Genomic DNA, 17,278 nt, shown 5'->3' with positions numbered 1-17,278 from the left:
CTTGACTTCAGGACACTATTCCGCCTGGTGCGATTAAGACGGAATAGAACGCTATAACATCCTTAAAGGGTTAACCTCCAGGTGTTCACTTTCCCTTTTTAAAGATCGTCCTTGCTTTGTAAAGGTGTTAGTTCTTGGAGACCTTGTTGATTTTTATTCTTAATAATCCTTTCAGGTAAGTCCATGTGTAAATCCAGTGTTTATGTAAGGATATTAGTCTGTGTAGAGAGAGTATGGTTATTTTCAATACTACATTAAAAGTACTTGGCATGTTGCCTCCAGAACAATTTATTCTCTAGCTGTTAATAGGAACTCTGGGAAGAATCATTGCGTCTTTGAGCTGCAGCAGTTGTCTCCTCATGTTGTTCACGCCTTAGGTTCTATTTACATTTGCTTTCTTCATGTATTACATTGATTGACAGCACACTAAGGAACACCAATGCTTGGGGGATTTGTTTGGTGACATGCATTTGTCAATTGTCATGCTCAGTTGTGGTTTTGAGATACATTAGTATGTCTCCTTCCATTCTCAAAATGCTTCGGTACACAAATACTAGAGCATAATTGGAAAATGTTTTTGAAAGGTTATAAAACCTTTTAGTCCTACCTTTTGCAATGGAGCAAGGCGCTGCTCACCCAGCTGGTATGACTGCTATGTGATGTCACCGTTTGAACAAGTTTTTTTTTTTTTTATATGTTAAAAAAAAAAAGTAAATCATGTTTTCTATACCTTTTTTATTTTATAGAGATAAAAAGAGAGAAGAAAAAGAAAAAAAACGTTCTAAAACCCCACCCAAAAGCTACAGCACAACTAGAAGTTCTAGAAGCACAAGCAGGTACAGTATTACTGAAGGGGCACAATACATTTTAACTAACCAAATCCTAATTCTTGCACATGGATATTATTCTTGGGAAATATTTATACTTTGCTTTCAACTATTCAAAGCTCCAGAATAATAAAAAAAAAAGTAATTGTTTATAAAACATATTTTAACATGCTTTTAAGATGAGTTTACAGAATGGCCACATTGTTTAATTGAATTTTTTATTTTTTTTTTGTGTGTGTGTGTCTTTTGTGTCTTTGTTTTTTCGCAGAGATAGGAGGCGCAGAAAAAGTCGGAGCGGATCACGATCTCCCAAAAAAATTAGGTCACCAAAAAGAAAACCATCTCGTTCTCCATCTCCCAGAAGGTAGTTAAGCAAATATATGTCGGAATATAACGGAGTAAAATTTGACTCAATTAAAATAATTATATTTCCACTTTTATGAAGACTAGCTAGTTCCATATCTTTTTTTTTTTTTTTTTTCATCTATGTACAGAAATTACTTCAATAGTTATGTAGTGAGTTATATTTATTTTTTTCCTATAGTAGTGTAAGCCATTTACCTGGGAAAAAAACTTCAGATATTTGAATTGTAAACCCTCCTTGCGCTCACAGCTGTGTATCTCCAACGTCATATTTTCTGGATACATAACTATGAACCCTCTCTATCCTTGTTGTGAACTGCAACAGAGGGCAGCTGAACCCTTTCTGTTATAAGTCTACAGGCTGGGTCATAAATCAGAAACTGTCTTGTGTACAAAACTTTACCGTATTATCTCCTAACACTGTGGTCTGTATTTTCTACAGCATTATTCTCTATTTTGTTGTCTTACTATTTGTCTAAATACCTTTTTATGCCACAAATTAAAAAAATTGCCCTTCTGTTGGTTTACCATTACTCCTTTAATTTATTAGCTGTAATTTCATTATTAAGTGACTACGTACCAGTTTTTCCCAACATCCTCCCTAGAGGTTCACTCTGGTGCTCAAACAACCACAAATATGAGGCTGCCCTCTACTCAAGCCAATTTTTTTTTAAAAGTTTTAGCTTTCCCAACCAGTAGTGCGTCTGAGACCAGTTAGTTCTCATCACATTATGTTCGTGGCACACTTTAACAAGCTATCTACATTGCCTCCTTTTTCATTTACTTGAACTGGCTTTGCTTTTCACGTTTTACTTTGAATAAACATAAAAAAAAAAACGAAAAGGAGTTTCTCCAAGTGTATGGCTTACCGTAAGCACACAAAGCAGCAATTGATTTTTAATTAGTGTTTTCTCTGTGTAAATGATTTTATTTTATTTGTGGTATTCCAGGCATAAAAAAGAAAAAAAGAAGGATAAGGAGAGAGAGAAGCATAGAGATGAAAGAGAAAGATCTACAAGTAAAAAGAAGAAAAGCAAAGACAAAGAAAAAGAACGAGAGAGAAGATCAGAAAGCGACAAAGATATAAAAGTAGGTTTAAATATGTAAATTCTGTCGCAGTGTTTGAAATATTCTGCTTGTATGATTAAGACAGTGTTGTACATAAGCCTTACTTTTTTTTCTTTTTTTTTGATAAAGCAGGTTACACGAGATTATGATGAAGAAGAACAAGGCTATGACAGCGAGAAAGAAAGAAGAGAGGAACTCATGACGACTGAGTCAAGTCCTACAGTTCCAGGAGATATCCCTATTGATAAAGCAAGTTGCAGTACAGCTAAGGACTCTAAAGTGAATGGTGATGATCACCATGAAGAGGATATGGATATGAGTGATTGAGGTTTAGCAATGAATGTTAAAAAATACATGAAACAGTGTCGTCCTTATGTGATTTTGATTTATATTTAAAATGTCCCTTCTGATTTGGTTATACTGTACTGAGCTATATGTAGATGAATGTACAGAATTTTATCGGTTACATCTTTATTCAATGATTTGTCAAAAGCGTTGAGGTGGATATTAAGTTGTCCGGTCAAACTGAATTGTTTTCTAAAACAATTCTTTCTAAATGTGAAACCACTTCATATGCTGCATGTATCTGCAACTGATGTTGGTTGTATGATTGTGCTATTTAATTGCTCAGTTACTTTGTGTGCTAGAATTGAATTCACTGAGTATGTGAGCAATATAGGGGATACACAGAATACATGTTAAATATGACAGAAATATAGATGTCCTAAACGCATTGTCTTCTGTGAAGTAAATTGGGAAATTACTATTTTATAATTGCATCCTATGATAGGTAGGTTTAAAGCCTATGGCTGATTTTTCCTTTTTTTTTTTTTCTTTTTTTTTTCTTTAAGAAACTTCAATAAAAATGTGCTAACACTTTTCAAAGTCTACTCTGACCCATCAACATTTGTTCTGATGTATTGTTCAGTGATCTTCCGAATATATTTAATATTACAAAAGCAAAAGATGGTCTCTGTATTGTAAAATATTTTACACTATGTTAATTATCCTCTCCACCACATAGCATAATTCAAAAGGTATTTTGCATTTTAATCTTAAATTTGTATGCTTTTAAAGGTCTGTCTTTTGGGGGGTCAGATGTAAAACAAATGCATTTTGTGTTGCTGTCACTGCAGTAGTTCTCTCATAGTGATTCCCTTGCTATTGTATGCTGAGTAGTTGGTAAGCTGGTTTGTTAGCCCCAGAACCTGCAGAGCTGAATTTTGGCAATTACCAAATAAAGAGATGTAGGCTACTATCTGTGCCATGTTGATGTACAGTTCCTGAAATTTTGTTTTACAAGACACTTTGATAATAAAATCTTTAAATATCATGTATTTTTGTAAACGTCATTTTTTTTAATGTGCTGTCAATGCACGTGAGTCTTTAAATTATACAGGTTTTATGGTGGGAATTTCAATAGCTTATTAAGTTCCGCCTTTTAACCACATTTACCTCTGCAGGACACCATACAAAAAAACGTGATAAGTTTTTCTCTTGTTAGGTGTATCCAGTCCACGGATCATCCATTACTTGTGGGATATTCTCCTTCCCAACAGGAAGTTGCACGAGGATCACTCACAGCAGAGCTGCTATATAGCTCCTCCCCTAACTGCCATATCCAGTCATTCTCTTGCAAGCTCTCAACATAGCTGGAGGTAGTAAGAGGAAAGTGGTAAAATATAGTTAGTTTTTTCTTCAATCAAAAGTTTATTGTTTTTAAATGGTACCGGAGTGTACTATTTTATCCCAGGCAGCATTTAGAAGAGGAATCTGCCTGCGTTTTTCTATGATCTTAGCAGAAGTAACTAAGATACACTGCTATTCTCACATATGTCTGAGGAGTGAGGTAACTTCAGAGGGAGAATGGCGTGCAGGGTATCCTGCAGTAAGGTATGTGCAGTTAAGTTTTTCTAGGGATGGAATTTGCTAGAAAATGCTGCTGATACCGGATTAATGTAAGTTAAAGCCTAAATACAGTGATTTAATAGCGACTAGTATCAGGCTTGCTATCAGAGGTATATACTCTGATTAATGTGCAATATAAAACGTTTGCTGGCATGTTTAATTGTTTTTATATATGCTTTGGTGATAAAACTTATTGGGGCCTAGTTTTTTCCACATGGCTGGCTTTATTTTTGCCTAGAAACAGTTTCCTGAGGCTTTCCACTGTTATAGTATAAAAGTTACAGTTGGTGCTGTTAAAATTACAAACTGTGACATTCAGCTTCCCTAAGCAGTCCCCTGCATGCTATAGGACATCTCTGAAGGGCTCAAAAGGCTTCAAAAGTAGGAGCTGTGGCAGTTGTTATGACTGTTTAAAAAACATATTTTCTCCAACATAGGTGTGTCCGGTCCACGGCGTCATCCTTACTTGTGGGATATTCTCTTCCCCAACAGGAAATGGCAAAGAGCCCAGCAAAGCTGGTCACATGATCCCTCCTAGGCTCCGCCTACCCCAGTCATTCTCTTTGCCGTTGTACAGGCAACATCTCCACGGAGATGGCTTAGAGTTTTTTAGTGTTTAACTGTAGTTTTTATTATTCAATCAAGAGTTTGTTATTTTAAAATAGTGCTGGTATGTACTATTTACTCTGAAACAGAAAAGGATGAAGATTTCTGTTTGTATGAGGAAAATGATTTTAGCAACCGTTACTAAAATCCATGGCTGTTCCACACAGGACTGTTGAGAGGAATTAACTTCAGTTGGGGGAACAGTGAGCAGTCTTTTGCTGCTTGAGGTATGACACATTCTAACAAGACGATGTAATGCTGGAAGCTGTCATTTTCCCTATGGGATCCGGTAAGCCATTTTTATTCAGACAGTAAATAAGGGCTTCACAAGGGCTTATTAAGACTGTAGACATTTTCTGGGCTAAATCGATTCATATATTACACATATTTAGCCTTGAGGAATCATTTAATATGGGTATTTTTGTTAAATAATATCGGCAGGCACTGTTTTAGACACCTTATTCTCTAGGGGCTTTCCCTAATCATAGGCAGAGCCTCATTTTCGCGCCGGTATTGCGCACTTGTTTTTGAGAAGCATGACATGCAGTCGCATGTGTGAGGAGCTCTGATACATAGAAAAGACTTTCTGAAGGCGTCATTTGGTATCGTATTCCCCTTTGGGCTTGGTTGGGTCTCAGCAAAGCAGATACCAGGGACTGTAAAGGGGTTAAAGTTAAAAACGGCTCCGGTTCCGTTATTTTAAGGGTTAAAGCTTCCAAATTTGGTGTGCAATACTTTTAAGGCTTTAAGACACTGTGGTGAAATTTTGGTGAATTTTGAACAATTCCTTCATACTTTTTCGCAATTGCAGTAATAAAGTGTGTTCAGTTTAAAATTTAAAGTGATAGTAACGGTTTTATTTTAAAACGTTTTTTGTACTTTGTTATCAAGTTTATGCCTGTTTAACATGTCTGAACTACCAGATAGACTGTGTTCTGAATGTGGGGAAGCCAAGGTTCCTTCTCATTTAAATAAATGTGATTTATGTGACACTGAAAATGATGCCCAAGATGATTCCTCAAGTGAGGGGAGTAAGCATGGTACTGCATCATTCCCTCCTTCGTCTACACGAGTCTTGCCCACTCAGGAGGCCCCTAGTACATCTAGCGCGCCAATACTCCTTACTATGCAACAATTAACGGCTGTAATGGATAATTCTATCAAAAACATTTTAGCCAAAATGCCCACTTATCAGCGTAAGCGCGACTGCTCTGTTTTAGATACTGAAGAGCATGAGGACGCTGATGATAATGGTTCTGAAATGCCCCTACACCAGTCTGAGGGGGCCAGGGAGGTTTTGTCTGAGGGAGAAATTTCAGATTCAGGGAAAATTTCTCAACAAGCTGAACCCGATGTGATTACATTTAAATTTAAGTTGGAACATCTCCGCGCTCTGCTTAAGGAGGTATTATCCACTCTGGATGATTGTGAGAATTTGATCATCCCAGAGAAACTATGTAAAATGGACAAGTTCCTAGAGGTCCCGGGGCTCCCAGAAGCTTTTCCTATACCCAAGCGGGTGGCGGACATTGTAAATAAAGAATGGGAAAGGCCCGGTATACCTTTCGTCCCTCCCCCCATATTTAAAAAATTGTTTCCTATGGTCGACCCTAGAAAGGACTTATGGCAGACTGTCCCCAAGGTCGAGGGAGCGGTTTCCACTTTAAACAAACGCACCACTATATCCATAGAAGATAGTTGTGCTTTCAAAGATCCTATGGATAAAAAATTAGAAGGTTTGCTTAAAAAGATGTTTGTTCAGCAAGGTTACCTTCTACAACCAATTTCATGCATTGTCCCTGTCACTACAGCCGCGTGTTTCTGGTTCGATGAGCTAGTAAAGGCGATCGATAGTGATTCTCCTCCTTATGAGGAGATTATGGACAGAATCCGTGCTCTCAAATTGGCTAATTCTTTCACCCTAGACGCCACTTTGCAATTGGCTAGGTTAGCGGCGAAGAATTCTGGGTTTGCTATTGTGGCGCGTAGAGCGCTTTGGTTGAAATCTTGGTCAGCGGATGCGTCTTCCAAGAACAAACTCCTTAACATTCCTTTCAAGGGGAAAACGCTGTTTGGCCCTGACTTGAAAGAGATTATCTCTGATATCACTGGGGGTAAGGGCCACGCCCTTCCGCAGGATAGGTCTTTCAAGGCCAAAAATAAACCTAATTTTCGTCCCTTTCGTAGAAACGGACCAGCCCCAAGTGCTACGTCCTCTAAGCAAGAGGGTAATACTTCTCAAGCCAAGCCAGCCTGGAGACCAATGCAAGGCTGGAACAAGGGAAAGCAGGCCAAGAAACCTGCCACTGCTACCAAGACAGCATGAAATGTTGGCCCCCGATCCGGGACCGGATCTGGTGGGGGGCAGACTCTCTCTCTTTGCTCAGGCTTGGGCAAGAGATGTTCTGGATCCTTGGGCACTAGAAATAGTCTCCCAAGGTTATCTTCTGGAATTCAAGGGGCTTCCCCCAAGGGGGAGGTTCCACAGGTCTCAATTGTCTTCAGACCACATAAAGAGACAGGCATTCTTACATTGTGTAGAAGACCTGTTAAAAATGGGAGTGATTCATCCTGTTCCATTAGGAGAACAAGGGATGGGGTTCTACTCCAATCTGTTCATAGTTCCCAAAAAAGAGGGAACGTTCAGACCAATCTTAGATCTCAAGATCTTAAACAAGTTTCTCAAGGTTCCATCGTTAAAAATGGAAACCATTCGAACAATTCTTCCTTCCATCCAGGAAGGTCAATTCATGACCACGGTGGATTTAAAGGATGCGTATCTACATATTCCTATCCACAAGGAACATCATCGGTTCCTAAGGTTCGCATTCCTGGACAAGCATTACCAGTTCGTGGCGCTTCCTTTCGGATTAGCCACTGCTCCAAGGATTTTCACAAAGGTACTAGGGTCCCTTCTAGCGGTGCTAAGACCAAGGGGCATTGCAGTAGTACCTTACTTGGACGACATTCGGATTCAAGCGTCGTCCCTTCCTCAAGCAAAGGCTCACACGGACATAGTCCTGGCCTTTCTCAGATCTCACGGATGGAAAGTGAACGTGGAAAAGAGTTCTCTATCTCCGTCGACAAGGGTTCCCTTCTTGGGAACAATAATAGACTCCTTAGAAATGAGGATTTTTCTGACAGAGGCCAGAAAAACAAAACTTCTAAACTCTTGTCAAACACTTCATTCCGTTCCTCTTCCTTCCATAGCGCAGTGCATGGAAGTAATAGGTTTGATGGTAGCGGCAATGGACATAATAGTTCCTTTTGCGCGCATTCATCTAAGACCATTACAACTGTGCATGCTCAGTCAGTGGAATGGGGACTATACAGACTTGTCTCCGAAGATACAAGTAAATCAGAGGACCAGAGACTCACTCCGTTGGTGGCTGTCCCTGGACAACCTGTCACAAGGGATGACCTTCCGCAGACCAGAGTGGGTCATTGTCACGACCGACGCCAGTCTGATGGGCTGGGGCGCGGTCTGGGGATCCCTGAAAGCTCAGGGTCTTTGGTCTCGGGAAGAATCTCTTCTACCGATAAATATTCTGGAACTGAGAGCGATATTCAATGCTCTCAAGGCTTGGCCTCAGCTAGCAAAGGCCAAGTTCATACGGTTTCAATCAGACAACATGACGACTGTTGCGTACATCAACCATCAGGGGGGAACAAGGAGTTCCCTGGCGATGGAAGAAGTGACCAAAATCATTCAATGGGCGGAGACTCACTCCTGCCACCTGTCTGCAATCCACATCCCAGGAGTGGAAAATTGGGAAGCGGATTTTCTGAGTCGTCAGACATTACATCCGGGGGAGTGGGAACTCCATCCGGAAAGCTTTGCCCAAATTACTCAACTGTGGGGCATTCCAGACATGGATCTGATGGCCTCTCGTCAGAACTTCAAGGTTCCTTGCTACGGGTCCAGATCCAGGGATCCCAAGGCGACTCTAGTAGATGCACTAGTAGCACCTTGGACCTTCAAACTAGCTTATGTATTCCCGCCGTTTCCTCTCATCCCCAGGCTGGTAGCCAGGATCAATCAGGAGAGGGCGTCGGTGATCTTGATAGCTCCTGCGTGGCCACGCAGGACTTGGTATGCAGATCTGGTGAATATGTCATCGGCTCCACCATGGAAGCTACCTTTGAGACGAGACCTTCTTGTTCAAGGTCCGTTCGAACATCCGAATCTGGTCTCACTCCAGCTGACTGCTTGGAGATTGAACGCTTGATCTTATCAAAACGAGGGTTCTCAGATTCTGTTATTGATACTCTTGTTCAGGCCAGAAAGCCTGTAACTAGAAAAATTTACCACAAAATATGGAAAAAATATATCTGTTGGTGTGAATCTAAAGGATTCCCTTGGGACAAGGTAAAGATTCCTAAGATTCTATCCTTTCTTCAAGAAGGATTGGAGAAAGGATTATCTGCAAGTTCCTTGAAGGGACAGATTTCTGCCTTGTCTGTGTTACTTCACAAAAAACTGGCAGCTGTGCCAGATGTTCAAGCCTTTGTTCAGGCTCTGGTTAGAATCAAGCCTGTTTACAAACCTTTGACTCCTCCTTGGAGTCTCAACTTAGTTCTTTCAGTTCTTCAGGGGGTTCCGTTTGAACCCTTACATTCCGTTGATATTAAGTTATTATCTTGGAAAGTTTTGTTTTTGGTTGCAATTTCTTCTGCTAGAAGAGTTTCAGAATTATCTGCTCTGCAGTGTTCTCCTCCTTATCTGGTGTTCCATGCAGATAAGGTGGTTTTACGTACTAAACCTGGTTTTCTTCCAAAAGTTGTTTCTAACAAAAACATTAACCAGGAGATAGTCGTGCCTTCTTTGTGTCCGAAACCAGTTTCTAAGAAGGAACGTTTGTTGCACAATTTGGATGTTGTTCGCGCTCTAAAATTCTATTTAGATGCTACAAAGGATTTTAGACAAACATCTTCCTTGTTTGTTGTTTATTCTGGTAAAAGGAGAGGTCAAAAAGCAACTTCTACCTCTCTCTCTTTTTGGATTAAAAGCATCATCAGATTGGCTTACGAGACTGCCGGACGGCAGCCTCCTGAAAGAATCACAGCTCATTCCACTAGGGCTGTGGCTTCCACATGGGCCTTCAAGAACGAGGCTTCTGGTGATCAGATATGTAGGGCAGCGACTTGGTCTTCACTGCACACTTTTACCAAATTTTACAAGTTTTATACGTTTGCTTCTTCTGAGGCTATTTTTGGGAGAAAGGTTTTGCAAGCCGTGGTGCCTTCCATTTAGGTGACCTGATTTGCTCCCTCCCTTCATCCGTGTCCTAAAGCTTTGGTATTGGTTCCCACAAGTAAGGATGACGCCGTGGACCGGACACACCTATGTTGGAGAAAACAGAATTTATGTTTACCTGATAAATTACTTTCTCCAACGGTGTGTCCGGTCCACGGCCCGCCCTGGTTTTTTTAATCCGGTCTGATAATTTATTTTCTTTAACTACAGTCACCACGGTATCATATGGTTTCTCCTATGCAAATATTCCTCCTTAACGTCGGTCGAATGACTGGGGTAGGCGGAGCCTAGGAGGGATCATGTGACCAGCTTTGCTGGGCTCTTTGCCATTTCCTGTTGGGGAAGAGAATATCCCACAAGTAAGGATGACGCCGTGGACCGGACACACCGTTGGAGAAAGTAATTTATCAGGTAAACATAAATTCTGTTTTTCGTTTTGTTAATCTGTTTTCTCCAACATTGGTGTGTCCGGTCCACGGCGTCATCCTTACTTGTGGGATATTCTCTTCCCCAACAGGAAATGGCAAAGAGTCCCAGCAAAGCTGGTCACATGATCCCTCCTAGGCTCCGCCCACCCCAGTCATTCTCTTTGCAGTTGCACAGGCAACATCTCCACGGAGATGGTTAAGAGTTTTTTGTAGTTTTATTCTTCTATCAAGTGTTTGTTATTTTAAAATAGTGCTGGTATGTACTATTTACTCTGAAACAGAAAAGGATGAAGATTTCTGTTTGTAAGAGGAAGATGATTTTTAGCAGACAGTAACTAAAATCGATTGCTGTTTCCACACAGGACTGTTGAGATGAAGTAACTTCAGTTGGGGGAAACAGTTAGCAGTCTTTTCTGCTTAAGGTATGACTAGCCATATTTCTAACAAGACCATGTAATGCTGGAAGGCTGTCATTTCCCCTCATGGGGACCGGTAAGCCATTTTCTTAGTTAAACATAAAAGAATAAAGGGCTTCAAAAAGGGCTTAAAAACTGGTAGACATTTTTCTGGGCTAAAACAATTGCTTTACTAGGCATATTATGCAGATTCTAACCAATTATTGGTATTATAATCTTGGGGAACGTTTAGAAAAACGGCAGGCACTGTGTTGGACACCTTTTTCAGATGGGGGCCTTTCTAGTTATAGACAGAGCCTCATTCTGGGACTGTATAGGGGTTAAATGTAAAAACGGCTCCGGTTCCGTTAATTTAAGGGTTAAAGCTCTGAAATTTGGTGTGCAATACTTTTAATGCTTTAAGACACTGTGGTGAAAATTTGAACAATTCCTTCATACTTTTTCACATATTCAGTAATAAAGTGTTTTCAGTTTGAAATTTAAAGTGACAGTAACGGTTTTATTTTAAAACGTTTTTTGTGCTTTGTTGACAAGTTTAAGCCTGTTTAACATGTCTGTACCATCAAATAAGCTATGTTCTATATGTATGAAAGCCAATGTGTCTCCCCATTTAAATTTATGTGATAATTGTGCCATAGTGTCCAAACAAAGTAAGGACAGTAATGCAACAGATAATGATATTGCCCAAGATGATTCCTCAAATGAGGGGAGTAAACATGATACTACATCATCCCCTACTGTGTCTACACCAGTTATGCCCACACAGGAGGCCCCTAGTACATCTAGTGCGCCAATACTTATTACCATGCAACAATTAACGGCTGTAATGGATAACTCCATAGCAAATCTTTTATCCAAAATGCCTACTTATCAGAGAAAGCGCGATTGCTCTGTTTTAAACACTGAAGAGCAAGAGGACGCTGATGATAACTGTTCTGACATACCCTCACACCAATCTCAAGGGGCCATGAGGGAGGTTTTGTCTGATGGAGAAATTTCAGATTCAGGAAAAATTTCTCATCAAGCTGAACCTGATGTGACATTTAAATTTAAATTAGAACATCTCCGCGCACTGCTTAAGGAGGTGTTATCTACTCTGGATGATTGTGACAATTTGGTCATTCCAGAGAAATTATGTAAGATGGACAAGTTCCTAGAGGTTCCGGTGCCCCCCGACGCTTTTCCTATACCCAAGCGGGTGGCGGACATAGTAAATAAAGAGTGGGAAAGGCCCGGCATACCTTTTGTTCCCCCCCCTATATTTAAGAAATTATTTCCTATAGTCGACCCCAGAAAGGACTTATGGCAGACAGTCCCCAAGGTCGAGGGGGCGGTTTCTACTCTAAACAAACGCACTACTATTCCTATCGAAGATAGTTGTGCTTTCAAAGATCCTATGGATAAGAAATTAGAGGGTTTGCTTAAAAAGATTTTTGTACAGCAAGGTTACCTTCTACAACCAATTTCATGCATTGTTCCTGTCACTACGGCAGCGTGTTTCTGGTTCGAGGAACTAGAAAAATCGCTCAGTAAAGAATCTTCGTATGAGGAGGTTATGGACAGAGTTCAAGCACTTAAATTGGCTAACTCTTTTGTTTTAGATGCCGCTTTGCAATTAGCTAGATTAGCGGCGAAAAATTCAGGGTTTGCTGTCGTGGCGCGCAGAGTGCTTTGGCTAAAGTCTTGGTCAGCGGATGTGTCTTCCAAGACAAAATTGCTTAACATTCCTTTCAAAGGTAAAACATTATTTGGACCTGATTTGAAAGAGATTATTTCAGACATCACTGGGGGAATGGGCCACGCCCTCCCACAGGATAGGTCTTTTAAGGCTAATAATAAGCCTAATTTCGTCCCTTTCGCAGAAACGGACCAGTCTCTAATTCTGTATCCTCTAAGCAAGAGGGTAGTACTTCACAACCCAAACCAGCCTGGAAACCAATGCAAGGCTGGAACAAGGGTAAGCAGGCCAAGAAGCCTACCACTGCTACCAAAACAGCATGAAGGGATAGCCCCCGATCCGGGACCGGATCTAGTGGGGGGCAGACTTTCTCTCTTTGCTCAGGCTTGGGCAAGAGATGTTCAGGATCCTTGGGCGCTAGAAATAGTTTCTCAAGGTTATCTCCTGGAATTCAAGGAACTACCCCCAAGGGGAAGGTTCCACAGGTCTCAATTATCTTCAAACCAAATAAAGAGACAGGCATTCTTACATTGTGTAGAAGACCTGTTAAAGATGGGAGTGATACATCCAGTTCCAATAAGAGAACAAGGAATGGGATTTTATTCCAATCTGTTCATAGTTCCCAAAAAAGAGGGAACATTCAGACCAATTTTGGATCTAAAGATCCTAAACAAATTTCTCAGGGTACCATCGTTCAAAATGGAAACTATTCGAACGATCCTACCTACTATCCAGGAAAATCAATTTATGACTACCGTGGATTTAAAGGATGCGTACCTACATATTCCTCTCCACAAGGAACATCATCAGTTCCTAAGGTTCGCTTTTCTGGACAAGCATTACCAGTTTATGGCACTTCCATTTGGATTAGCCACTGCTCCAAGGATTTTCACAAAGGTACTAGGGTCCCTTCTAGCGGTTCTAAGACCAAGGGGCATTGCAGTAGTACCTTACTTGGACGACATCCTGATTCAAGCGTCGTCCCTGTCAAAAGCAAAGGCTCATACGGACATCGTCCTAGCCTTTCTCAGATCTCACGGATGGAAGGTGAACAAAGAAAAAAGTTCTCTGTCCCCGTCAACAAGAGTTCCCTTCTTGGGAACAATAATAGATTCCTTAGAAATGAGGATTTTTCTGACAGAGGTCAGAAAATCAAAACTTCTAAGCTCTTGTCAAGTACTTCATTCTGTTCCTCATCCTTCCATAGCGCAGTGCATGGAAGTAATAGGATTGATGGTTGCAGCAATGGACATAGTTCCTTTTGCACGAATTCATCTAAGACCATTACAACTGTGCATGCTCAGACAGTGGAATGGGGATTATACAGACTTGTCTCCGACGATTCAAGTAGATCAAAAGACCAGAGATTCACTCCGTTGGTGGCTGACCCTGGACAATCTGTCACAGGGAATGAGCTTCCGCAGACCAGAGTGGGTCATTGTCACGACCGACGCCAGCCTAGTGGGCTGGGGCGCGGTCTGGGAATCCCTGAAAGCTCAGGGTCTATGGTCTCGGGAAGAGTCTCTTCTCCCGATAAACATTCTGGAACTGAGAGCGATATTCAATGCTCTCAGAGCTTGGCCTCAACTAGCAAAGGCCAAATTCATAAGGTTTCAGTCAGACAACATGACGACCGTTGCATATATCAATCATCAGGGGGGAACAAGGACTTCCCTGGCGATGAAAGAAGTGACCAAGATAATTCAATGGGCGGAGGATCACTCCTGCCACTTGTCTGCGATCCACATCCCAGGAGTGGAAAATTGGGAAGCGGATTTTCTGAGTCGTCAGACATTCCATCCGGGGGAGTGGGAACTCCATCCGGAAATCTTTGCCCAAATAACTCAATTATGGGGCATTCCAGACATGGATCTGATGGCGTCTCGTCAGAACTTCAAGGTTCCTTGCTACGGGTCCAGATCCAGGGATCCCAAGGCGACCCTAGTAGATGCACTAGTAGCACCTTGGACCTTCAACCTAGCTTATGTATTCCCACCGTTTCCTCTTATCCCCAGGCTGGTAGCCAGGATCAATCAGGAGAGGGCCTCGGTGATCTTGATAGCTCCTGTGTGGCCACGCAGGACTTGGTATGCAGACCTGGTGAATATGTCATCGGCTCCACCATGGAAGCTACCTTTGAGACAGGACCTTCTTGTTCAGGGTCCATTCGAACATCCGAATCTGGTTTCCCTCCAACTGACGGCTTGGAGATTGAACGCTTGATTTTATCAAAGCGTGGGTTTTCAGATTCTGTAATAGATACTCTGATTCAGGCTAGAAAGCCTGTAACTAGAAAAATTTACCATAAAATATGGAAAAAATATATCTGTTGGTGTGAATCTAAAGGATTCCCATGGAACAAGATAAAAATTCCTAAGATTCTATCCTTTCTACAAGAAGGTTTGGAGAAAGGATTATCTGCAAGTTCTCTGAAGGGACAGATCTCTGCTTTATCTGTTTTACTTCACAAAAGACTGGCAGCTGTGCCAGATGTTCAAGCATTTGTTCAGGCTCTGGTTAGGATCAAGCCTGTTTACAGACCTTTGACTCCTCCCTGGAGTCTAAATCTAGTTCTTTCAGTTCTTCAAGGGGTTCCGTTTGAACCCTTACATTCCATAGATATTAAGTTATTATCTTGGAAAGTTTTGTTTTTGGTTGCAATTTCTTCTGCTAGAAGAGTTTCAGAGTTATCTGCTCTGCAGTGTTCTCCGCCCTATCTGGTGTTCCATGCAGATAAGGTGGTTTTGCGTACTAAGCCTGGTTTTCTTCCGAAAGTTGTTTCCAACAAAAATATTAACCAGGAGATAGTTGTACCTTCTTTGTGTCCGAATCCAGTTTCAAAGAAGGAACGTTTGTTACACAATTTGGACGTAGTCCATGCTCTAAAATTCTATTTAGAGGCTACAAAAGATTTCAGACAAACATCTTCCTTGTTTGTTGTTTATTCTGGTAAAAGGAGAGGTCAAAAAGCGACTTCTACCTCTCTTTCCTTTTGGCTTAAAAGCATTATCCGATTGGCTTATGAGACTGCCGGACGGCAGCCTCCTGAAAGAATCACAGCTCACTCCACTAGGGCTGTGGCTTCCACATGGGCCTTCAAGAACGAGGCTTCTGTTGACCAGATATGTAAGGCAGCGACTTGGTCTTCACTGCACACTTTTGCCAAATTTTACAAATTTGATACTTTTGCTTCTTCGGAGGCTATTTTTGGGAGAAAGGTTTTGCAAGCCGTGGTGCCTTCCATTTAGGTGACCTGATTTGCTCCCTCCCTTCATCCGTGTCCTAAAGCTTTGGTATTGGTTCCCACAAGTAAGGATGACGCCGTGGACCGGACACACCAATGTTGGAGAAAACAGAATTTATGCTTACCTGATAAATTACTTTCTCCAGCGGTGTGTCCGGTCCACGGCCCGCCCTGGTTTTTTAATCAGGTCTGATGAATTATTTTCTCTAACTACAGTCACCACGGTATCATATGGTTTCTCCTATATATATTTCCTCCTGTCCGTCGGTCGAATGACTGGGGTGGGCGGAGCCTAGGAGGGATCATGTGACCAGCTTTGCTGGGACTCTTTGCCATTTCCTGTTGGGGAAGAGAATATCCCACAAGTAAGGATGACGCCGTGGACCGGACACACCGTTGGAGAAAGTAATTTATCAGGTAAGCATAAATTCTGTTTTTTGTATTAAGGGGTTAATTATCCATTTGCAAGTGGGTGCAATGCTCTGCTAACTTGTTACATACACTGTAAGAATTTCGTTAGTTTAACTGCCTTTTTTCACTGTTATTTCAAATTTTGGCAAAATTTGTTTCTCTTAAAGGCACAGTAACGTTTTTTTATATTGCTTGTTAACTTGATTTAAAGTGTTTTCCAAGCTTGCTAGTCTCATTGCTAGTCTGTATAAACATGTCTGACATAGAGGAAACTCCTTGTTCATTATGTTTAAAAGCCATGGTGGAACCCCATAGGAGAATGTGTACTAAATGTATTGATTTCACTTTAAACAATAAAGATCATCTTTTATCTTTAAAAGAATTATCACCAGAGGATTCTGACAAGGGGGAAGTTATGCCGACTAACTCTCCCCACGTGTCGCACCCTTTGACTCCCGCTCAAGGGACTCACGCTAAAATGGCGCCAAGTACATCAAAGACGCCCATAGCGATTACTTTGCAGGACATGGCGGCAATCATGGATAATTCCCTGTCAGCGGTATTAGCCAGACTGCCTGAATTCAGAGGAAAGCACAATAGCTCTGGGGTTAGACGTAATACAGAGCGCGCAGATGTTTTAAGGCCCATGTCTGATACTGCGTCACAATATGCAGAAGCTGAGGAAGAGCTTCAGTCTGTGGGTGACGTCTCTGACTCTGGGTAACCTGATTCAGATATGTCTACTTTTAAATTTAAGCTTGAGAACCTCCGGGTGTTGCTTGGAGAGGTTTTAGCTGCTCTGAATGACTGTGACACAATTGCAGTGCCAGAGAAATTGTGTAGACTGGATAAATACTACGCGGTGCCGGTGTGTACTGACGTTTTTCCAATACCTAAAAGGTTTACAGAAATTATTACTAAGGAGTGGGACAGACCCGGTGTGCCGTTCCCCCCCCCCCCCCTCCTATTTTTAGAAAAATGTTTCCAATAGACGCCACCACACGGGACTTATGGCAGACGGTCCCTAAGGTGGAGGGAGCAGTTTCTACTTTAGCAAAGCGTACCACTATCC

At 41.5% G+C, this 17,278-nt stretch overlaps 1 protein-coding gene across 5 annotated transcripts in view; it reads left to right on the top strand.

Moving 5' to 3' along the window:
* Positions 1-3,591, top strand: part of SRSF11 (serine and arginine rich splicing factor 11) — a 110,972-nt gene extending 107,381 nt beyond the window's left edge. For 2 of the 5 annotated variants that reach the window (XM_053693360.1, XM_053693364.1), the window contains 4 exons: positions 747-836; positions 1,096-1,191; positions 2,141-2,279; positions 2,388-3,591. In XM_053693360.1, coding sequence (XP_053549335.1) covers positions 747-836; positions 1,096-1,191; positions 2,141-2,279; positions 2,388-2,585 — 523 coding nt within the window. In that variant the 3' untranslated portion in view covers positions 2,586-3,591. The remainder of the gene's footprint in view (positions 1-746; positions 837-1,095; positions 1,192-2,140; positions 2,280-2,387) is intronic. The other 3 variants (XM_053693363.1, XM_053693361.1, XM_053693362.1) reach the window with 3 other exon arrangements.
* The last annotated feature ends 13,687 nt before the right edge of the window (positions 3,592-17,278 follow it).

Source organism: Bombina bombina, chromosome 10 (assembly GCF_027579735.1).
Source record: "Bombina bombina isolate aBomBom1 chromosome 10, aBomBom1.pri, whole genome shotgun sequence".
NCBI classification, from domain to species: domain Eukaryota; kingdom Metazoa; phylum Chordata; class Amphibia; order Anura; family Bombinatoridae; genus Bombina; species Bombina bombina.
This window is presented reverse-complemented; position numbering and strand designations above follow the sequence as displayed.